We start from the raw sequence: 24010 nt of genomic DNA, 5'->3' as shown, positions 1-24010 counted from the left end.
ACTGGTAATTAAAGCAGCTTCTCCTTACTTCAGCCTCCATCTACTCCAGCTGATATTTTGCCCAAGTCTTAAAGAAAGAGCCTCTGCCCTCTCCTGTGCAGCTACTGAAATTGCTTCCTTAGCACCTTTTTCCCTCCTGCCAAGCTGTGCCTGCACAATATTTATACATGTAAAAATGTCCATTTCAGAGGACTGTGAGGGACATTGACAAGTTATCAAGACTTTTCTGCAAGTGTCTGTGCCTCTCCCAGCCAGCCCCCACCTCTATTAACAGCGCTTTGTTATTATGGGCTTTCGGGAGGCCTCTATGAGCAGCAGCTTCACTGAAATCTGCTCCTTTGGTTGTAGCTTCTGTTTCTTTGTCCTTATCACAGAACAGCTTGTTATGGTTTTCTTCGCATCAAGCTGCAGAATGCTTTCCTATTCTTCCTTACCTCCCTCTCTCTGCAAAGATCAAACAGAGCTTTTCAGCATCAAAAGACATTTGATTCTACTAAGTGCTGGGTCCACTTAACTGTTTTATTTTCCAGAGGAGAGAAAGAGGGGGGGACTGAGCACAGAAGTTTTCTATGTCTGTCAGACATGCGTTACATTGTCTGATTGTGTGTGACATGTTTGTCAGTATTTTTGAAAAATGTAAGAGAATAAAAGAAAAATGATGATATTCACTTTGAAAAAAAGCTTTAAAACAAATTTCCCCTATTTTATGGTGTGTATGGTGCTAAAAATAACTGATTTTTGGTAAACATTTGTTGCTGAGCTTTATAAAGATCATAAATACCTCACGTTTACGTTTTTCATTCTCCAGCTGAGAACATGTTTGTGGTAAATTTACAAGAAGAAAGATTTCAAAACAACTGTCCCCTTTTCTGGAAGGCTCCTCTTCTCAAATGACCTTAAAAAAATATCAAGCAACACATACCTTTAACAGAAGACATACTGCTAAAAGATGTACGTATCTGTGCTTCTCCAGAGTGAGGGGTAAGGGTGAGGTAAGATGTGGTGAAGGTAAGAAATGCTGAGGACCTGCTGTTGGGAAGAACGTGCAGGTAGATGGCAGCTCTGCCAGGCATGACCCTGTGCTGGAAGCTGATTGCCACTGCCATGGGGATGTCCCCATGTGGAAAGGCTGGGCCACATCTCCATGTCCCCATGTGGAGAGGCTGGGCTACGTCTCTGTCAGATGATAAAATATCATCAGGGAGTGACCCTAGGCACCAGTCTGGAACATAAGGCCTGTGTGGCCTAGTACAGCCTGGTCCAGGCCCACCAGTGTCCTCCTTGGGGTCATTGTCCATGGGGTCTCAGCTCCAGAGAGCAATTGTGAGCACCATTTATTGGAGCTGGCTTGCTACCAGCTGCACAGGGAGACAATATTTTTGGATGTATAAATATTTTATAGGTTGGGAGTTCAATTTAATTAGGTAATAGTTTGGTTTAAAATGGGAATATTTTTCCCCTGACAATATTATTTACCATGAGGATTCCTTTTTTGGTGTGTGTGAAACTTTCTGAGTTTTAATGGCAGGAAAAAAAAAAACACACACACAAAGGATTATGCTGTACACTTAGTCATCTTTGATGTAGTGTTCTGATACCCCATGCTTTTTAAATTTTTCTTAACCTATTGTGAAAATTAAATACTGTGCTGACTCCTCTACCAAGTGCAAGAGGACACACTCATTTTCATACCTCATACCTGCAGTTGTAAATGCTGGAGGACTTCTCTGCAGTAATGTCCACACATCAAAACAGTATGCTCACATTTAGAAATAATACTACTACATGCAAGCTGTGACAAAATGCCCAGGGGCTTATCTCTTTTCTTTGAGAGGCTGTACATTTCTTATGCCTTCCCTCCTGCTGAAATTCAACAAGAAATCTGATTTCTTTTGGAAACTGAACATCAACAAGATTTCTGTCTTCTCTGTCATAAGCATATAGACTACAATAGAACTCACAGATTTTTTTCTTCATGTTAGATTCAATCAAGTGCTGAGCCACAAACCAAAGAGACTGTTCAGACTGAAAAAATAAACAAATAAAACATAAAAGTTACATTTTTAAAGGTGGTTAGAGGATGAGAAGAAACAATTCCAAAGTTTTGGCAAAACCCCTGTCTCGTTTCTGATAAACTCTGAATCCCCTGAGCTCTGTGTACAGCTTTGTGCACAGTACCAGAGCAGATACTATCAGATAAATTTAATTCTAGCCTGATGCAATCTGAGACACCTGAAAGCACATTAATGATTATTCAGACTTGTAATTCATTAACTAGATAGCACATTTTTCAGAGGAGTGTGCTGAAGGTAAACAGAATGTGTACGTGTACATGTATGTGTATGTGTACGTGTATGTGTATGTATGTGTGTGCCTGGGCTCAGGCATAAAAATTGCCTTCAGCAGAAAGCAACCAAGTATACAAGTGTTTAATTAACCTGCTCTTCTGCTTGCAAGAGCCCATCCGTGCTGTGCCAGCCTACAGGCACCCTTCTGAAAGCTGCAAATTCTGCATGCAAAGAGTGGCTTCACGCAGGTGGGATGCTGCATTTCGAGGACAGAGTCGTTGCTCTGTGAAGACGACTTCCCCGGGCCCTGCTCCTGTTCAGCCCTTGCAGTGAGCGCCGGCGGACAGCAGGGGCTGCTGCTCCTGCGCTGCCAGCCCCTCTGCTCCGCACGCCCAGAGACCCCGGGGATCGATGCACAGAGCAAAGCCGGCGGGCAGGGACGTCGCGCTGCCACAGAGGCAGGGATTTTTGAATCACTGACTGATTAAACATGCATTGTCTCCTGGCTTTGCATTAATGTACAACCAGTTGCCAGATGGGAGGTATAAGTGTATATGAAGTCTTGCACAAGCTGCAGTTTAGTACCAGGAAGTACCTGTCGATGAAAGATAAGCAGCCTGCTAGGATGCAAATTTTATTACTCTACTAATTGCTTAAAATAATTTCCTGCTCTTGTCAGGAAAGGATGCACATACTCGTTCTGACTCGGTGTTTTATCCATGGGCAGGACTGGGCCCTTTCCCCACTTAGCTTGAGCTAGCTGCCCTTGCCCTCAGCCCTGACCATGTATGTTCAGTGTGCTGCTGCAGGAGAGGGCTCAGAAGCAAAACATGGGCTATCTGTCACCCCCTAAGAAGCCTATCAATACCCCAATTCCTTACCCAAGTGCTACAGTATGTCGGTGATAATGCTTGTGACCTTTTGCAGGCAGAGTCGTTAATAGCTTTGTCTAGACAGAGAGAAATTTTCCTTCATCAGATGGGTGTTTAACCTTTTTCAGTTTTCTGCAAACGAGCATCATCTCAGCATCTCCCCAGAGGCTCTTGCTGCTGGCCAGTCTTCCAAATGATAATTAATCAGCAGGAAAAAAATATGCCAGCAACTTGTTTATTGTGAAAAACAACTGTCAGGCTATTAATTACTTTTTCCTATTGTACTTTGAGTAAAGGACTAAACCAGCAAGTCTTTTCCGCCCTATCAACTATGGAGTGGAGAAACATGTCATCAAAACACTGCCATCCCCCAGAGCTGCTGTGGCACCCTCCTGTGGGCATCGCGGGGTGTCTGGGCGAGAGGCAGCACAAGGGGTCCCCCATTCCTACATCACACCCACAGGTGCAAGATGTCCCCTCCACAGCCTGCCTGGGCAGGGAGGAGAAAGAAGGCATCTGTTTAAAATCAGGTTAAATAAAAGGACGCTTGAAACCCAGTGGCAGTCGCCCTGGGAAGCAGCGTAATTGCAGGTTGGGCCAGCCGCAGCCACCAGTGTCACCCTGGAGACCGGCTGGTAAACTGGTCTCCGAAAAAGGGGAGGCAAGGCTGCTGGGTAAGTAAACAAGTAAAACGAGGTGGACCAGGAAGCTCTGCCGTGAGGCTGGCACTGCCCACGGCCCTACGTTGCCTCCCCTCACCATCCACCTGTGTCGGGGCAGCAGCCTGGGAGTAGCCGTGTTACCACTCCATACCAGCCCCCGAAAGCTCCCCAGTCCCAGCTGGAAACACCAGGTGCAAGTTAACATTGCAGGTAAAGGATTTTATTTTCTGTTTTCTGGCTTGCAACGGGCTTCTCTCACTGGTTGACCTTGCGGCTTGGCCGCGAGCAGTTTGTTTTACATACGTATACATATATCATCACATATAGATATAAATGTAATGAATAGCAATGCCCCACCTGCCAGAACAGAGCCAAGTGCTGCTGGGGAGGGGGGAGAGGCAAAGGGGAGGCTGCAGGCTGACACAGAAAGGTTGGTGGGACTGGGAAGCCTGATTTTTAGTGAGATGTTAAGGGAGTTGCTAAACACCCATCCAATTTTCATGCTTGCAATAATTTAATGAAATTGTTAGGAATAAAAACCAAATACATGCAATTGGTTTAGGCCACTTAAATTGATTGACAGACTCTGAGGTCTTTTGCTCCGGTGTGGTGTGTGACTTGGGAGTTTGGCCAGGACATGCGCTTTCAGAGCTGACAATAATCCACAGACTGGTGTGGGCTTATGTCTGCCACACCTGGGTGTTTCTCAGGAAAATCAGGCCTGGATTTTGTAAGGGGGCTCTTGGGCTCAGCTGAAGGATAATGTATAAACAAACAGTACTGAACTAGAGCACAGTTTAGGTTAAATCTGCCTCCTTCCAGGTTTAAGCCTAAGGCTTAAAGGGATGCAAGGAGATTAGGGTGATGAACAGTTTGACATTTTTCTGAAAAAAATAAATAAATAAATAAAAATTCAGGTTTAACTTTTGGTAAGAAAAGCAACCATTGCTGTTCAGCTCACACAACACCGCATTGCCCATGGAAACAAACAATGGTGGAACTCAGGGTGCTGTAATTGCTTGTAGTCCAGGCTGCAAGGCAGAACAAGGCTCTCCAGTGTTCAATTAAATTAACCAGCCCCTTTTTCGTTTCACAGTGGGAGACGTGATGATCTTGGAAGAGGTATAAGAATTATAAACATGTAAAATTACAGTTATGACCTTTTCTTGTTGTAGTAATGGTTATTAATACATAACACATTTGGAAAGTACACAGTGAACTGTTATATTCAACTTATCCTGACTGTATCTGTTATTATTTCATGTTAGATCCAAAAGGGGGCTTAGATACTGAAAACTTAGTTTTTGCATTGGTTACTGTGTGTCCTGGTTTCAGGCAGGGTAGACAGCTGCTTAATCTTCTCTGTGCTCAAGGCAGCTATGCCAAAAGCCCACCGGTACCCTTTTGGATCCTTGAAGTACCCTTTCCTGAGGTAGTCTATGCTGAGGATGCATGGAGCCTCTGGGCCAGTAATGATGGGGTGCTTTTGCCACTCATTCCCAGTTAGACTCACTTCAGCTTCCAATATGATTAGTTCTTGGGATCCCCCCGTCACTCCGGAGATAGAGATGGGTTCTGCCCCTCGGTGGCCTGACAGCATTAGGGCACACTGTGCGTCTGTGTCCACTAAAGCTTTATATTTTTGCGGTTCTGGTGTGCCAGGCCATCAAATCCACACAGTCCAGTAAATCCGGTTGTCCCTCTCCTCTACCTGGCCAGAGGCAGGGCCCCACTAGTCCTGGTCGGAGTGAGTATCTATCAATTATTTCTTCCAAATGTGAAGCAGAAGTCTCTTCGTCAGGGTCAGGAGTAATACTATCCCTTCTACTGCCTCTGGGGGACTGTCCAACAGAAACTGGGGCAGCAATCCTCCTAGGGGCCCTCTTTGTTGCTGCTGTATCTTTCCGTAGCTCACGTACCCGAACAGCTAGGGTCGAGGTCGGTTCACCGTCCCACTTCCTCATATCTTCCCCGTGGTCACGTAAATAAAACCACAAGGTACCTCGCGGTGTGCGTCCCGGATTCACCCTTGTTTGAGCTGGGGACTGCTGGCGCTTGATGGCTGAAAGATTTTTCCGTCTAGGTGAGGACGAAGCTATGTGTTCATCTAACCGTTGGGACAGTCTCTCCACAGCTGAAATGCAGCCCCGTACTGGTGCAGAGAGATTTTCTTCATATTTATGAAGTTGATTGGACACGTTGTCCACAGTTGGCCCCATTCCCTCCTCCCAACCCATTACTGCCAGTGTGCTGGCATGTGTTGGGGGTGCAGCCTGTACAAACTTCCGCCACATGGACGTTGTGCATTGGACTTCATCTTGGTCTTTAGGTGCCTGGGTGTTGTTTAAATCACTATAAAGCAGCTCCAGCACAGCTAATTCCCGCAGCTGCTGGAGGCCCTTATCCATAGTGGTCCATTTGTTTACTTGGTATACAGTATCCTCTTTGTGGGGATACCTTTCTTTCACAGCTGTTAGGATTCGCCTCCAGAGGCTGATAACTTGTGCCTCTCTTCCAATTACTCTATTAATGAGCCTTTCTCTAGAAAGGGATCCCAGCTGCTTGGCTTCATTGCCTTCTAGCTGTTGGGTATTGGCCCCGCTATCCCAGCATCGAAGCAGTCAAGTGAGGATGTGCTCACCTGGATGGCGACTGAAGTCTTTTCGTATTTCTCGCAGCTCACTCAAGGATAGAGACCGAATAGTTTCTGATTCATCTATGATCTCAGTCTCTTCTTCGTCATGTTGCCGTGATGACGCTGCTTTAGAGCTGCCTGCCTTTTCCTCTTCTCCCTCATCCGTAGGAGGAGCTTCTTCCCTTACTAAATGACCTGATCTCCGTTTCCACTGTTTTGTCTTTACTACAGGGGCGACTGATACCATAGATGGTCGGTCCTCTGGGGTGGTCACAGTGTGTGCTGTCTCATCATTAAATTCAGGAACCTCCCTCTCCCCTTGGGGGTGCTGGGCAGTGTTAATTGACATCTGATAGGTGTAAGCCAGACCCCAGCAGAGTGCAGCAAGCTGGTGGAGTTCTCGAGTATTGCCAGGGTCAGGGCATACATCTTTCGAATATTCTACCAGTTTTCTTGGATTTTGTACTTGTTCAGGGGTGAAATTTAGAACCATTGGAGGAGAAAATCGTGATAGGTACCTGCCCAAATCCCCCCCCACACTTTGCCACCCACAACTTTGTCTGGGGACAGGTCCTTGGATAATATTCTTAATAAATTGCTTTACCTTGGGGAAGAAGACAAACACTAGACCTAGTAATAGGAGGATAATATCTGACCAAGGGTATCCAAGATACTGAAAGGCTGCTGTAATTAGCCCACAGGGAGAAAAGTAGAAGGCACCACACCCGATATTATTCACTGATTGACTGCTACGGTCAAAAAAGAAGGCGCTGTAATTCTTAATATTTTCAATAAGATAATCTCATTGAGACCAGGAGGATAACAATGCCGGGCCTGAATACCAAACAAAACTGAAGGCCAGTATGTTACAGCACAACATGATTAAAAAAAAAAAGCACAGACCAACATTTTCTCTGATCGGATGTAAAGGAAAAAAGAAAACAGAGAGTGGGCTACATACAACATATCCACACAGTAAAGTATTACCAGAAAACAGAGCATTATGACTACCAATATGTTAGTTGTAAATACTTTAGTCAATGCTATTGTTATCTCAACCCTCGAGTTCTCTGTGTTGTATTTTCTCCCCCTTCCTCTTTGAGGAGAGGGGGAGTGAGAGAGCGGTTGTGGTGGAGCTTGGCTGCCCACCTGAGTAAAACCACCACAGTCCTTTTTGGCGCCCAATGTGGGGCTCGAGGAATTTGAGATAAGGATGATAGTTGATAGAAGTAACGGGCAAAATATGCACAGGATGGTTGTTAGGAATGTATTAGTTGTGAAGAATTTAAGAAAGCAGTAACTGTGAGATGTTAGTGTGGTGAAGGGATGAGGGGTGGTGTGTGTGTGTAAAATGTCCACCTTGTTGGTGCTGTGATGATGTTATGTTTATTTTGATGTAAGTGAAGTTTGTGAAGGTTGTTGTGATAATTGTAAACTAAGAGTATATTGTGAGTAATCTTAAATATGCTTTTAATAGAGGCGAGGGGTGGAATGTAGTGGGTTTATGTGGCAAAGTTTTGGTAGCAGGGGGCCATAGGGGTGGTTTCTGTGAGAAAGATCTAGAAGCTGCCCCATGTTTGGGAAGGGCCCCATTGTTTTCCAGATCTGAGCCAATAAGCGATGTTGTTTTGCACCTCTGTGAGAGCATATTTAAGACAGGGAAAAAAACGCTGTGCCACACAGCAGCTCGGAGAGTGAAAGCAGTGAGGAACAGCCTTGCAGGCACCCAGGTCAGTGTAGAAGGAGGGGGAGAGGTGCTCCAGGTGCCGGAGCAGAAGTCCCCTGCGGCCTGTGGTGAGGACCATGGTGAAGCAGGATGTCCCCCTGCAGCCCATGGAGTACCATGGTGGAGCAGGGCTCCATGCTGCAGCCCGTGGAGGAGACCACGGTGGAGCAGGTGGCCCTGCACCGATGGAGGCTGCCGCCTGTGGAAGACCCCTGCTGGAGCAGATTCCAGGCTGGACCTGTAGCCCGTGGAGAGGAGCCCACGCAGGCAGGAGCAGGTGACCTGGCAGGAGCTGCTGCCCATAGGGAAGCCAGGTTGGAGCAGTTTTCTCCTGAGGGATGGACCCCGTGGTACGGACCCATATCTGGAGCAGTTCTGGAAGAGCTGCTGCCTGTGGGAAGCCCACGCCGGATCAGTTCATCAAGGACTGCATCCCGTGGGTGGGACCCCACAGCACAGGGGACGAGAGTGACCGAGAAGGAGCGGCAGAGAAGAAGCGCCGTAGACTGACCATAGCCCCTACTCCCTCATTCCCCTGCACTGCTCGGGGGGAGGAGGTGGAAGAGGGTGGATGGGGGGGGAAGGTGCTTTTGGTTTCTTTCCTTTGTTTCTCACTTCTCTCGCTTGTTAGTAATGAGCAATAAATCTTACTATCTTCTTATGCTGAGTCTGTTTTGCCCATTACAATAATTATTGCGTGATTTTCTCGTCCTTATCTCAACCCTTGAGCCCTTTTCACATATTTTCTCCCCATTCCTCTTTGAGGAGGAGGAGTGAGAGAGTGGCTGTGGTGGAGCTCGGCTGCCTACTCAAGCGGAACCACGACACGTACACATTATTAGTAGTAGTACTATTATCATCATTATTTTTATTATTATTGTTAGTATTATTATTGTTATTATTATTTTCCTGTCTTATTAAGCTGTCTTTATCTCACCTCACAGGCTTCACTTTCCCATTTCTCTCCCCCATCCCAGAGAGGGAGGGGGAAGGGTGACCGAACAGCTGTGTGGCGTTTAGCTGCTGGCCGAGTTAAACCACGACACTGTGTAGGTGTCTGTCCCCTGGCACACACTGTGCTGTCCACATCAGTTCCCATATTCAGTGCATCAGAAGGGGCAGATACTTAATATCAACCTGTAGGAATAGCTGCTTAAAGTTAGGAAAAAGAGGACAAGAGATTAGGACATGCCATCAGCTTGGCTCTGGAGTATCACCGGTGATAAGACATGCTGTTTTGTTCTTCCATAAGAACTATGTGTTCTATCTCCCACAACGGCATGATGCCTTTGCAGAGAGGTGACAAAATCCCAGCCTCCAGCCTCATCCTCCAGGAAAGAGCTGGAAGCACGGGGAAAACAGGATGTCTGAGCTCCATATTCCAGTGCAGGATCTGAACAACCACATTTATCTTCAATGCCAATATCTACAATGTTGTTTTAATCTGATGGTCTTATGCAACCACTCAGAGGAGGTTTCTCATTTTCCCCTGGGAAGTTCCAGTTGAAGATGAAGACCAACAGGTCACCCAGATCTCTTGCAGATCAGGGTGACCTGTTGGTCTAGGTGTCCATCACCCTAAATTGTACTGCTGTTATGTAATCTTAAGGATTTTTTATTTATTTATTTATTTATTTTGTCCTAGCAAGAATGTTGTTTAAGCAGCTAGTGGGACTTCCTGCAGAGGTACCTGATTGTTACCATTTTTCCAAGGTCACATCTTGCTTCATTGTTTGTGAGCTCTGTAACTCCTGTCCTTTCAAAGACTGAGATCAGATCCTGCTGCTAACAAATAACAAAAGGATTTTGCCACTCATTTCTAGTAGAGATATAATCAGGTATTGCACTCTCTCAATATTTCATGGGACAGTCTGCAGAAAGAGGGTTGCTTGGAAAAAGCAGCATATATGGAGAGCAAACTGAAAGAAAGAGCTTTTGAATCACTGTGAATTCTCCATCCTTGCTATGATTCAGAATCTGTTTTCTTAAAACATTTCTTGAAATAATCTTTTAACAGCCTTGGAAGTGTTCATCTTTAGTTTACAGCAGCTGCCAGCAGAAACAGGGAAGTGATAGACATACTAGTGCGGACCAGGCTCATCTGTGCTGCGGTTTATATTTTAATGCTTTTATTAATTTTTATAATTTTATTATTTTTATAATAATTTTTATTATTTTTATAATTTTTATTATTTTTTATTATTTTATTATTTTTATTTATATTTTTAATGCTTTTTTTTTTTTATACATTCATTGAATGTATAGTAAGGATTGTCAAATACATGCTGTTGTGTGACATAGGAAGCCAGTTCATGTTTAAGAGGCTTTAATGTAATATGTCATTTAAGTGCAATATTTTTATGAACTAACTTTAATTGCTGAGTTTGATATCACAGCATGGTGAAGGTTGATCTTGTTATTGGACATTTATAGAGAATGTAGATTCTCAAAGACCAGCAGAATGATTGACTGTTAGTGTTTTTAACCATTATATGTAGAGATAAAAAATGGAATTGTTGCTGCCTATGGTATTAGGAAGATTATAATAATGCTTTGTTCCACCTCAGAAAGAATACTGACAAAATACTGGAACAAGTCAGGAACAACAGCAGAATTATTTAACATCTGGAAATCGATTTTGTAGCAAGAGTTCTAAGCTCTGTCTAATTGCTTAGCCAAAGAGTGCTTAAAAGGAGCCTTCAGATGTTTGCATCTGGACAAATTTTGAACAGGTGTAGCCCTTAATCTAGTAAAAGAAAATATAATATCATTTGGTGATGGGGAAATTTCAGACTGGAAGCAAAGGAGATACTTTAAAAATGAAAATGATTCAATACCAGTACAATTTAGTCTAGAGATGGCGCGTTCTTGCCTAGAAATGCTTTTACGTGCAGAAGCAAATTATGTACTTGCTGCAGAGATAATTGAGGATTGGACAGTTTCAGTGGCTTTTATGAAGGTATAGGAGATTATAATAGATATCATATCAGATGGTCCCTCTCTAGCCTCAATTCATCAATCTCACTGCAATGATTATTTGATGTGTGTTGCAGTATACGGGAAATGCCCGCACTGAGCCTGAGGCAGAGAGCTACTGAAGTCCTTACGTGGTGTTTTTGTGTAGATATTTTCAGTGTGCAATGGAGATGAATTATTTCATAATTTGTCTCGATCATGTCTGCATAGTATTTATGCATCTAAATGTAATACAGAGGCAGAAACACAGTGCTAAGCATGAATGTTTATGCACACTGTATATAGATATATATGCATAATATATAGAAGCTATAGGATATAAATACAGAATGAAAATACAGATTGCACTGTACTTACATAATCTCACTGTATTTTATATTCTTGGCAGCTAAACATTTCCCCTTAAGGACAGGTCATTGTTTCCAGAAAACATTTTTGACTGCTGACCTCGCATAGCTGGAAGGCTTCTTGGTCACTCACTAATGAGCTCCTGGGATAACTTTGCCCATCCTGGCTGAAGCAAAAGCTAACAACAATCTCTTTTCTACCACACTGGATTTCTGCATTATGCTAGCACTGAAAACAATTTTGGGGAACAAAGACTTTCTGTCTTTATGTTTCTCCCAAGCTCAGTTGGTGTGGTCTGAAGGGGTTGCAAAAGCCAGCACACATAAAAACAACAAGCAGCCATAGCCAATGCCCTGTAGACAGGAGTGGAGTAGTTAAGGTGAAAAAGTTTAATCCCCAGTTTCTCAGAAATTTTCTGACTGTTTCAGTTCAATGACACCGAGATTCAAAGTGCAGTGGGCACCCATGATGCCTCCACATCATGGTTGCCCACCTTCCACATCTCCCCTCCCTTGGGCACCCCGCAGCAGAGAGCACCAGGCCCAGGCAGGCCTCTGCCATGACTCAGCCAGGCCGTTCCACAGCTCTGCCACACCGTGGCCTCCTCCTGTGATGCTTTAACGGCTGGAAGACATTTTGGGAACCTTCTTCGTGATCTGCAGGCCCAGCAGCCAGGCTATGGATGGCAGTCCTGGCCTTGAGCTGCTTCCCTACTCAGCCACAAGGATGGGGACCCAAGCTTACAAGTGTCTTCATTGCCCACACACCCTCTCCCCAGCATCAGCATAGGGAACAACAGACAGAAAAGAAGAAAGCCCTCAGCCAGGACAATTTTTGCTGTCACTGCTTTTCCTGTTTGGGAACACTAACGGCCAAGCTGGCAAGGCTGAGGAGGCTCAGCGGGGCTGCAGTACAGCGGCAGCAGTGCTCTCCCAGTTACGTCCACCAGCTTTCATTATGTTTGTACACTCTAGGCAAGCAAACTCGTACCCATATTTTCAAATTTCATCTGGGTTAAGGCAGCAGTGTCGTTGTCTGAGCTCTTCTTTCGGGTTTGGTGGCCCATGAAGTGCAGGCCAAAGCAATTATTTTCACTCAATGAAAAGAAAATGTTCGGTTCCTCTGGCAATTTCCTCTTCTGAGAAAAAGATAAAATGAAAAGGAAATAGAGGGTGAAAAGGAGTCCTCATGAAAGAGTTGCAAACACCTTACAAGTGAGGGACTTAGGATGCTCTATATACTAAGGCAGGCTTCAGTACACTGTGTTTTGTGTATGAACCCACATTGTCTGAGAGCTTTGATCTTTCAGATGGCAGGCACAGAAAGGCATGACCGAGAGATGGCAATCCAGGCCAAAAGAAACCTGTCTAAAACAACTGACCCTGTAGAAAGACTTCGACTGAAATGCTTAGCAAGGGGATCTGCAGGCATCAAAGGACTTGGCAGGTGAGTCCAAGAAGTCAAATCAATGAAGTCAAATCAAATGTTCAGCCTAACAGTTTCAGTTGCAGGGGGCACCATAACTAGTGAAAGGGTGGTTATGGGAAAAAGAGATGGGGGCTCTTTGTAGGGTGTGCAGTGATGATGAGGTGAGAGTCAGTGTCCGTAAGTTGATGTGAAGGAAATTCCAGCTGAATATGTTGAAAAGCTGTTTCACCATGTGCATGACAAAGCACTGGAAGACAGCTAAGCACTGGAAGCAAAACTTCCATCTTTGGAGACTTTCAAACACTAGCTGGCTAAAGCACTGAGCACCTAGGCTTAGCTTTGAATTTAACATTGCTTTGAGTGAAAAGTTGCATTAGACACCTCCAGAGATCATGTTTAACCTAAATTATTCTGTCTTTCTTAAAATAAAGATCCCAAAACAGCTCTTGGTTGAAATTCTGGCCCTGCTGAATTGTGCAGTAGGAATCCCCACTGCTCTTATTGAGCATGGCTGTGCTTTGCACTCCTTGTGCTGTTGTTTGGGCCTGGAAAGTACAATACCCCTCCCTGATATCTTGTTTACAAGTGGCAAAGTGAGTACTCAAGAATTTCTGAACTAGATCCAGGGAAGGAATTCAGGCTCATTCAACTCACTCTTTAGCTGCCTGTGCTCAAAGTTTTGGTCCTTCAAACTTTCCACCCAACTACCAACTGTGCCAGGAAATGTTTGAATTTGAAATTCTTCATTTTTGCCAGGGAGAGAGGAAGAATGTAGAACATCTCTCTCCCCTTCATGTTTTCTGCAATTAACTTAAGTGCCTTGATATGAGGGATTTTGTCATTCCTTGGGGTGTGACTCCCATTGTACAATGGTCTGTCAGCTGCCCAGTACATGGGGGGCACACAGGCTGCTTCTGCAGTCACCCTGAGAGTGTGGGGCACCCCACCCCAGGAAGGGGTAGCTGGGTCATGCCCTGGAACCCCTCCTTGTCTTCCTTAGCCTCAGAGGGATCCTAGATGACCTGTTGCAACTTCATCTATCTGAACAACTCTTGGAGAGCTCAATATGTAATGAATAGCAAGACTACTTCAGTTAAGGTGCCTTCAACTCATTTAACTTAAGCTTCAGGAACACAATCTAAGCAGGTCCACTCTGCTGTCGATTTTGTGTGTGTGTGTGTGTGTGTGTGTCTGTGTGTGTTTGTTTTTCTCATATCTCAGTAAGGTGGCCCTATTCTCCAGCACCTTGCTAAACATCTGCAGCATCCTTTAAATTCTCCTTTCTGTTCTCCTCAAATTGAACATTTTCCACAGAGCATTTCGCATTTTGGATGATGACAACAGCAGGACCCTTGATTTCAATGAATTTGTGAAAGGATTAAATGATTATGCTATGATGATAGACAAGGAAGAAGCACAAGAGATCTTCCGGGCATTTGATAAAGATGGCAGTGGAACAATTGACTTTGATGAATTTCTTGTTACACTGAGAGTAAGTCTGGGAATTTATGTTATTACTGAATTAAATGGAGAAAGAGCCCTGATTTATCATTAGCTAAACTTCAGTACTACTGAAACACAGTATTGTTGTGCACCTCAGAAACTAGCAAAATCTACAACTGTACTTACAATATCTGTAACTCTTGAGAAGTTACAATATTCCATTTCCATCTTAATATGCCAAAGGGAAAAAAATCACCCCCAAATAACTCCTCTGTGGATGAGAAAGCTCAAAACTTTACATGTCTCTGCAATTGGTTGGCAAAATCTAATAGTCCTAGTAAAGAAATGGTTTTGATGGATTTTTATAAATTGCTGTCTCGATTTAGGTACCTCAGTTCCTATATAACAGTCCAGGTACCTATGTAGATTAGCCCATTAATCTCACTTTTCTGTCCTTCATCTTATATTATATTTCCTCATAGTGTGAACTAGTCCAGTCGGGGCTTTCTCTAATAGACCACAGCATGACAGATTCTGTTCGGAGCCTCTGCTCTGCTTGAGTCACAACAATTATAAAGAAAATAATTAGTGCTTGCTGATGACAGAAATATTTAAAATTGGTAGAATAGAAGTGTTCAAGAAGTCTTTTCTCTCTTTTTGTTCCTTTACAATCCTATTGATAGACATTAATTGGACTCTACCACACCACTTTTTGGTGATATAATGCCCTTGCTATGTCATGGACAGTGTAGACTGTCAGCATTTTGTTGTCTTATGTGCCTTGAACTCGCTTTACTATTAACAAGAGCAGTTACATGAATTTTGAACTGGGCATTTACAGAAATAAATTGAATCTGCTGATATTTCCTTACAGCCTCCCATGTCGAGCGCCAGAAAAGAGATCATCATGCAGGTGTTTAGGAAGTTAGATAAAACTGGAGACGGTGTCATCACAATTGAAGACTTAAAGGGAGTGTATAATGCAAAGCACCACCCAAAGTACCAAAACGGAGAATGGACAGAAGATCAGGTTTTTAAGGCCTTTCTGGATAGTTTTGATTCACCCTATGACAAAGATGGTAAGGTAAGTGATATATCTGATGTCAGGCCATGAAGTCACCAGTTGACTCACAATATGAATTAATTTATTAAACGTGAAAATGGTCCCAGTACCAAACATGCATTTGCATCATATACATGTGGTACAGTAAAACATATGCATAATCTCTGTGTAGGACTGTTAGTGCAGCTTGCTTAGGCATTGATAGGCAAAGAACAGGAGGTGCAAAGGTAAGCATGAGACTGCATTTATGGGCTTGTAGCCTATATGGATCTACTTTTATGGATCTAGTTTATTCAAACTCTGTCTTTAAGCTAACTCACTCAATTGCTAATTTTCAAAACCTATGTAAATTGGAGGATTTTTTTACTTCTTAGGAGAATAAAAACAGGTTCCAGCTCAAAAGCAGGTTCCCTAATATGTGAATATATAATAACTTTCAGTTAGCATTTCTCTAGTACTCATAATCTCTGAGATGCTTTACTTGGAAGCCAATCTGTAGCAGAGATGGACTTATCCACAGGGTGTCAGAGGGACAGTGAGGTTTGAGAAGAGCAGAGGGAAAGCCAAGAACTGTGGCTGGAGGGCTGTGAGAGTGCGGCCAGAGGGACCCAGGGCTGCCACCAGACATGCTCCCCAGGAGCTACCAGCCAGGGCAGGAGTAGGAGGCTTTCCTTCCCTCTCCAATGCAGGTGCAAAGCCTGGGCACCCTCTGTGATGGACTTCTCATGCATTCAGTTCATAACTGTCTCTGAGCCAGGCATGCTTCTTTTCCCCTCATTATGTGTCAGCAGAGTTCTTTGGTCTGATCTTACATGCATCGGATCAACACTGAGAGACTTCTGCTGTTCACTTGTCAATATTCGTGGTCCAGGTTTTCAAAATAATGAACTGGATAAGGTTTGATCAACTCTTTATGCAATGTCTGTAACATTTCACTGTCTATTCCCAAATAGTCTTAGGTTGCACCTGGGATTTCTTACTGCACTGTACTGGTGACACCTGCCTGTCTAATGACTGGTTAATACACCCAAATCCTCCACCTGTTTTGTTTCCAACAGGCATGTTCTCAGTTTGGTAGAGTAGTAATTGCTTTTATTTCTCTTGGGCATCATGACTTTGCATTTAGTAGCACAGAGTTTCATCCCTTTCTCTGCTGTGTCATCCTGAAAGGTACCGGTTGTGAGAGTTGTCCCTTTTCTGCAGCAGTGATGATGTCTAGCAAACCTCAGCAAAAATTTCATTTTTTGCCGAGGTCATAAATGAATACATTAAAAAAGATGAGCCTCCAGAATTATTATTGACAAGCTGAATTCCTCTGATTGGCCACATCAATTCCTTGCTCCTAATAAATGCTACAGTGTTGGAACTTACAGAAAAGTTACCACTCACCTCTTGTTCAGCAGTCCTGACGCTAGCTCACCAGGCTGTGGTTTCTTCTGAGAACTGCCTCTGACTTTGCCTATGCCAGAATCAGGGGTCACTAATGGCTCTGATATGAACAGATGACACCTAAAATGCTTTTAGCTAAAATGCCTCCTGGGTAAGTTTCTGCTAGACAGGTCCTCTTCATCATGATCTTGCTGGGTGCCTCTGAAACAGGCAGGGTCTGTGAAGCTTGTAATCAGGTCGTAATAGTAGGACAGGCTGTAGAATTCCCTCCTCCCATTTGTCATTTGTTGCTTAGCTCTCAAATGCACAACACCATAGGAGCAAATATTTTTAAGTGTAATGTTATATTCAAAGAATAATGCATATGGTTCAAGAGTTAAGGTATCACAAGAGATGCACTATTTTCATCATCAATTACCTATTAAAGATACTCAAAAACTTTTTAGTATTTGAAAGAATTTTTGCTTCTTTAAGTGAGACCTGTTAGGGCACTGATAGTTTCTCTCTAGTGAAGAGGTATAAAGCTCATATCTGTCTCTGGGTTGCATCAGAAACCCCATCCACTTGTATTAATGATAATGCAAATAGACAGATGATAGCACTCCTCGAAAAAAAAAAAAATAAATAAAATATTTGCCTTCCTGGATGGCATTGACTTTAAGTTTAGAACCTGATAAGGTTAGTTTAACTCTGTATGTTTAATTTCCATCCAAGTGTTCTTGGAGGACAAAAGCCCTTATTTCTGGTAAAGTGAACTCTGTGCATTTTCACTGTCTTCATTATTCCTGTTACGTTCCTTTTCACTAACAACAATGCGAAATAGCAGGTGTTAAGTTTCATTTAGAGTTTTTCTCGATGTGTGGTATTGGCTTACTATAACATGAAAAAGTAAAAAAAAAGTTCATTTTTCTATTTTAAATCCTTCTGTCTCAGGTCACAACAGAAGAATTCATGAACTACTATGCAGGAGTCAGTGCCTCAATAGACACTGATGTCTATTTTATCGTCATGATGAAGAACGCTTGGAAACTCTGAATGTAAGATTAAAGGAACAAGACTTTACTTTCACCTTTTGTAGGTTCCCATGATTAAGTGTATGCACAACAACACGCTCATTTTCCATAATAGCAGCTTCCAGTAACTGTGCCAATTACAGTCTTACAGTCAATCTACAGAAATAATTCCCAGATGCTTTGGTAGTCTCAGCCTTAGGGGATTGGCAGCATAATCGGAGAGCAGATCTGGCATACAGCCACTCAGCAGATCTAACCCTTTTCTTCCTGCATCCCTGACATGTCTTTTCTTCTCTGAGATGAGCTGTTCTTCTCTTCTCAGACATCTGCAGCAGGTCACCATGACTCTTGAATGTATCACCCTCCAGCACTAGATACAGCTCTGTGGGGCAGAGGACACAATAGGAGGAAAATAAATGTTCAGAAAGGGTGATGATCGGGGGCAGGCTGTTAGGAACATGAGACAGTGCCCCAGGGGTGGGCTGGAGGGTCACATACATACCCCTCTCGCTTGCACTGCAGCATCTCCTGGCTTCTTGTGTCTCACCCGTGGGACGGAGCCACTGCCCAAGTGCTCAGCTTGATGCTGGAAATACGTGAGTTCCCAGTGCCGGGAGGCTGGAAAGGGAAACAAACCAAGCAGGGAAGGATGGATCAATATAAATGCCAAAGACTCTTTAGAGCCCTGTCTTTTCCACAGCTTACAACTCAAAGTATGTCAGCTTGCAGGCATCTTTTGTGCGCATGCTTTGCTTCAAACCTCTGTGGGCCTGCTTATTGCTTTTCTCCCCACTTTGGTTTCTTTCTTTTTGTAGTCTGAAACCATCTCACTAATGGTTTTCTTTAAATGGCATACGTGTGTTACAGTATTTTCTTCTCTTTGTTCCTGGAACATTTACCAGTAGGGTAGCTGTTGCCTGTATACACTGACACCGAAAGTTGCTTGCTGCTTTTTCTGCTTTTCGTATTTGTATTGGTTTATGACAGAGCTATGTCTTCAGGGAACTTTCTGGGAACTCAGGAACTTGTAATTTTCTTGTCTGGTCATCTGTTTCTGATGCTGAAGACAGGGTGGGAACACATCCTTCTCCTTGCTGCCCCTGGCCACACTGATGAGACTGTCAGTTCTGAGATCTGCTGTCTTCTTTCTGTTTCTCTCACAATGTGCTGATGTTCCCTGAGACAGAGTTGCTGTAGCAAATAGTAAATGGCTTGTGCATTGCAGTGTTTTGTCCATTTCAGACTGGCAGCCAGCTAAAAGCAGTGTAGACTCACAGACTATACTTTCAAATTAATTTGACTGATGAAGTCTCTGCTTATGCTTAGTATGGACTGTTAGTGTGTGCAAGGATGTGTTACACTAACAAAACACATGGAATCATAAAAATCATTAAGGTTGGAAAAGATTTCCAAGATCATCTGGTCCAACACTCCCCCTACCACCAATGTCACCCACTAAATCCCGTCCCTAAGCACCACGTCCAACCTCTCCTTGAACACCCCCAGGGACAGTGACTCCACCACCTCCCTGGGCAACCCGTCCCAATGCCTGACTGCTCTAAGTTGGAGCACTGCAGTCCTGAGTGCTTGTAGCTCTAGTCCTGTGCAAACTCTGCTTTTGTTTTTTCCAGCCATGACCTCAATACAAGCAATAGGTGTATGAAATTCCTTAGTAAATGCTGTGCAAGCTCAGTTATTGTCTTTGATCTGTGAGCCTCTAGAAATTTGCATACTGGCTAACAGTGTAAACTGTTTTTTGAAGGAGTTTTTTTTGTGATTACCATTGATCATAATAGGAGTCTTACTGAGATGCTACTGAGGTGCTAGCATAGGTTATATGAAAAACAAACTTGCTGCAAATAAAGGCTTTGCATATCCTGGCAGCTTGTGTGCAATCCATTTCTTTTTCATTTACTAATTGGCTCCAGAACAGGGTTTCATGTTAGCTATCTTCTAAATTTCAACTCAAAAGAAAGCAATGGTAATGGATGGCAGGCATCACAAAATGAAGTGCTTTCCTTCTGACATGCTAGCTCATGGTTTCAGACTCCACGAGTAATCTGTTGTGCTGACATTTAATCAAGGGCAATGGAAATTTAAATCTACATAGCTGCAACTCCTAACCAGTTTGTCTTCCCAGTACTAACCCTTTCTGATTTTACTTAATCCCCAGAGCAATATACATTTCTAGAGGGGAGGATTAACTGGGAGCAGGAACAACAGAACCAAACAGCAGAACTGGAAACAACAAAACATTTTTAAAGCCAGCAGAAACTTTGCTACCAGCCTCAGGCAGCCTTCGATGTAGCCTCTTATGTTGGCCTGAGTGTGGGAGCCGGGGGAGCTCAAGCCCCTCGTGCTGGTGTCAGAGCTCAGCACCCACCCTTTGGGCTCCTCACTCTGCCCAGCTGCTGTCCTGTCACCCATGGGGTGTGCTCCTCAGCACCTTCAGGAGGACGTTTTTTATGATTATATTGCTTCAAAAGTCTGAGCTGCCCTTCAACCCCTCACCACCCCTCTCTGCTGAGGCTGCTGCGCTGCCAGCCAGCAGAGCCACAAACGAAGCTTGAGTGCCTGTGCCCAGCCTCAGGCTGCTGTGTGCTGGGTACAGAGATGGCAGATGCTGGAGATAGACCTCGGTGCAGGCTGTCCTGCCAGCCCGTGGTTGCAGAGCACACACGGCAGATGCTGGGAGATAGGTGGCAATGCACGTGACCGTATCTGGCGCTGCCATCAAGATTGTCAGATCTTGGTTGGTACTTCACGCTCGAACATTTTATTTCTTCTTTCTGATTGTGCGACAGATGCTAAACAGGATGGCACAAACCATAGGAACATCTGAGTCTGCAGGGCTGTGAGGCAACATAAGAGGTGAAGATTTTGGCTCCAGCCTTGCTGCAAAAATGCTGTCTGACCCATCTGGTCCTTTAGGGAGGGAAATGGCTTTCTTCTACCTCTACCTGGGCCATCAGAACATCTCTGTGACTCCACCAAACTGGCACAAAGTGGGGGGAGACGCAGGGCACAGCCTCTCCCTTCAGTATGTTCCCAGGAAAAGAAAGGCTGCTTCTGCAACAGCTGGTACTGCATGTTGGTTTTGCCCCTGGTGTGGTTTTGTGGCTTTGTATTTTTGTTCCTGGAGTGAAACTTTTTGGCTTGATCTGGTCCAGAGATGTTTGGTTCATGTTTCTCTCCTGCAGCAAGAATTTTTGGTTCAGGTAACCAAGTTTTGATGCAAGCCTCTTTCACTCTTGCAATCAGGCCACGGGTTGCGCTCACCAAGCTGGTTCACTTTGTTGGTCCCCTGGCAGAAAGCTGTCGTGGCAGGGGCAGATGGAAGCGGCTGAGGTTTTTGCAGACTAAACCGGCTGTGCATGCTGCTAAATGAAACCCAGCGAGGCAGTGACTTCACAGCCCTAACCCAAAGCCTCACCACTGCGTGGGCAGAGCAGAGCTGTGCCACCCCGCAGCCGGGCTCGCACCTCTGCCGGCAACAGTTGATGGAAGGGGCCAGCCTGGTGGGTTTGGGCTGGTTTGGACCTCTGTGCTGGGAGCAGCAGCATGCTCAGCTTCCCATGGTAAACCAGAAAATGCTGAGAGCAGCCCGATGCCATCACCAGCTGCCCATTTTCTGTTACTTTTGCTATGATTGCTTCCAGGGAAGCTCTGATCTTATGGCATAGACTTAGTATTTGAGACAGTCCCACCAATGGATTTCTGCTTTGTTTCTCATTTTTAATTAAATAATAATAATATATATATCTTTACTAACATTTGGAGCTTTTTGCATTCATCTGGTGGTGGTTTTATTGTTGGAATACTCTAATTTCATTGCAGCATCTAAGTCTTGCAATCAATATTTAGCAATAACTAGAATAACTTGTCTTACATTCAGTTTGCCAGGACATAGCAACAACTCTGTCTCCAAACACACCAAGCTCAATACACTGACCTCAGAATTATTGGAATAAACAAAGTGTCAGAGCTTGCTGGGGCAGCACATCCTGATGTCAGATCAGGACAACCTGATGAAAAAGTCAGACTTCTCTGAAAGGGGCTAAAGATTTTTCTGCAAAACATGGGAACGTGTTACATAAACACCTTGCTGTGGGCTACAGTCTATCCATCACACATTTTTAGCTCTGTTTTTCTCATTCCTAGGTTACAAAAGATGAATTTTTGAACTACTACTCCGCAGTTAGTGCCTCTGTGGACACCGATGCCTACTTCATTTTAATGATGCAGAAATCCTGGAAACTCTGAATTTTGCTATTGTTTGCCCCACATTGTTTGAAAGCAGAGGCAATAAAGATGTGAAACACTGCTTAGTTTGTTGTGGGTTTGTTTTTTTTTCCCCTGTTCATCTCTGGGGGGCACTTTCTGAACTTTCTGATGGGGTGACACCGGTGGTGTCCCACTGCTGGGCACTTCCACGTGGCTTAGCATTTCAATAGGAGGTACCTAAAGGCCAAGGAACAGCCAAGCCTTGGTGAAATTTGGAGTTGGCTGGGTGAGCCAAGCGATGGAGCATCTCTAAAAAGGAGCATCTGCATTTCCCAGCATCATCACTTCTTTTCTCTCTTGGTAGATTATGTTTGTTTTGCCAATATTCTGTTATACACAGTGGTGCTGATTTGGGACTCTTCATGATCACAGTACTTTGACCCCAAAATAATGCTTCATGGAAGCAGTAATTCTCCTTTATGTTGCATTTTAGCTCATTTGAAGAGATAGCTTCAGGAACGGGAGACCAAAGTGAGAACTATCTCAAGCCCAAAGCACAGTGAGCACAACACTGCTGCTGTTCACTGCCACATTGCAGCCTTACTGTACAAATGCAGGCAAGAAACACTTCTGCTGGGAAGCCCAGAAGGAGCCGAGCCCCTGCTTTGCAGACATAGACCCCAGCAACCTCCTGCCCCTTCCTACTGGGGTGGTTTCACGGTTGGCTTCTGCTGTCTCCATCTGCCCTTTGTTCAGCCATGCATCCCTGCGTGGGTGGCTGGCCACCCTGTGGCATGGGGCATCATCTCAGGAGTGCAGAGCAGATCCCAAACGTGTGGATCACAACAGGAGAGGGCATGGGCTCCCCTTGCGGGTCAGGAGATCCTCGTCCCCAGCTCGATGTGGGCAAGGAGCCCTCTCAGAGCATCAGGGCCTACCTGGAGGAGATTCGTCCTTTCCTGCTGCAAGGTGAAGGCATCTTTGCCTCGTTGTTTATCTCATGGCCCAACTTCACAGTGCATCACTTGCATTTAATCTTTCCTTCACCCTGACAGAAATGGTCCCCATGCTTAGCACCCTACAAGCAGCATTTTTATGTGCTTTATCGATATTTTTAATGAACATGCACAAGAGGAGGATATCTGGTAAACAAACTAATAAACCCAGCAGGGGACAATTACCGTCCTGGGAGATAATTAACATTTTTCGGCATCATTAAAATTAGTCTGCGACTGTATTAGACCTGACAAAAGACTTAGTTTATTTCAGGGGTGATAGTATATGTGGCATTAGGAGATGCTTGCATTATGGAAAAGGACTGTGGAGAGATGAGGGAAAGGACAGCAGTGGGAGCCTGACAGTGCCCAGCACCCCAACATCAGACAGCTACGTGCAGAGCAGGGCAAGTGGGCTGATGAAATACCATTACCCAATGCCTACAAAATAGTCAGGGACTGACTATTCACAAGAGATTCACCTCCCACTGTTCAGGCCAGATGGTCAAAGCTGAAGGAGCACTGCTAGTCTCTGCATGCTTAGAGAGCGCTAATCCCTGAGCAGCGCTGTCTCGCAGGGGCTTAGTGCTTGCAAAAGCTCAGCCTGAAGGGACTTGCTCAGACATCACTGCATTGACCAGGTCGCTGGCACTGACTTGGTAGCAGTTGGATGTGGCTCAATGAATGGGTTTCACGGCTGTATCTCAGAGCCAGGGTCCTTTGAAACCTTACTGCTGACCCTCCTCAAGTTGGCTGTGCTCATTGCTGCTCTCCTGAAAATACACCTTTCTGGATAGACTTCATCCTGTACACAACTAGAAGAAAGTAATGCCTGTATTTGGCATGAGTTAGCTTATAGTCTTCATGAAGAAAAGCTACAGCGGAATGAACGTATTGAACCAAAGGCTTCATACTTGCCATCATTCACTAGTGTGTTACCAAAGCACC

The 24010-nt window shown here is 44.4% G+C and overlaps 1 protein-coding gene and 1 long non-coding RNA gene across 3 annotated transcripts; one reads left to right on the top strand and one right to left on the bottom strand.

Moving 5' to 3' along the window:
- The first annotated feature begins 3777 nt into the window (after positions 1–3777).
- CAPSL (calcyphosine like) lies at positions 3778–22167 on the top strand. Of its 2 annotated transcripts, none has more exons than XM_084503772.1 (6): positions 3778–4032; positions 12817–12953; positions 14250–14427; positions 15253–15462; positions 17764–17867; positions 22005–22167. In XM_084503772.1, exons 2-5 carry the CDS (start codon positions 12817–12819, stop codon positions 17863–17865), a joined length of 627 nt encoding a protein of 208 aa, XP_084359898.1. In that variant the 5' UTR covers positions 3778–4032; the 3' UTR covers positions 17866–17867; positions 22005–22167. The 2 variants fall into 2 exon arrangements, with proteins under 2 accessions (XP_084359898.1, XP_084359899.1); XM_084503773.1 differs by lacking the exon at positions 3778–4032 and adding an exon at positions 8085–8460.
- On the bottom strand, positions 17869–21998 carry LOC311426930. The gene is made up of 2 exons (XR_014687116.1): positions 18346–21998; positions 17869–18225 (listed from the first exon to the last, which is right to left on the bottom strand). It is a non-coding gene; the product is annotated as an uncharacterized lncRNA (long non-coding RNA).
- Positions 22168–24010: the final 1843 nt, after the last annotated feature.

The sequence above is a fragment of the Aythya ferina genome (genome assembly GCF_964211825.1).
Source record: "Aythya ferina genome assembly, chromosome: Z".
Taxonomy (NCBI): Eukaryota; Metazoa; Chordata; class Aves; order Anseriformes; family Anatidae; genus Aythya; species Aythya ferina.
This window is presented reverse-complemented; position numbering and strand designations above follow the sequence as displayed.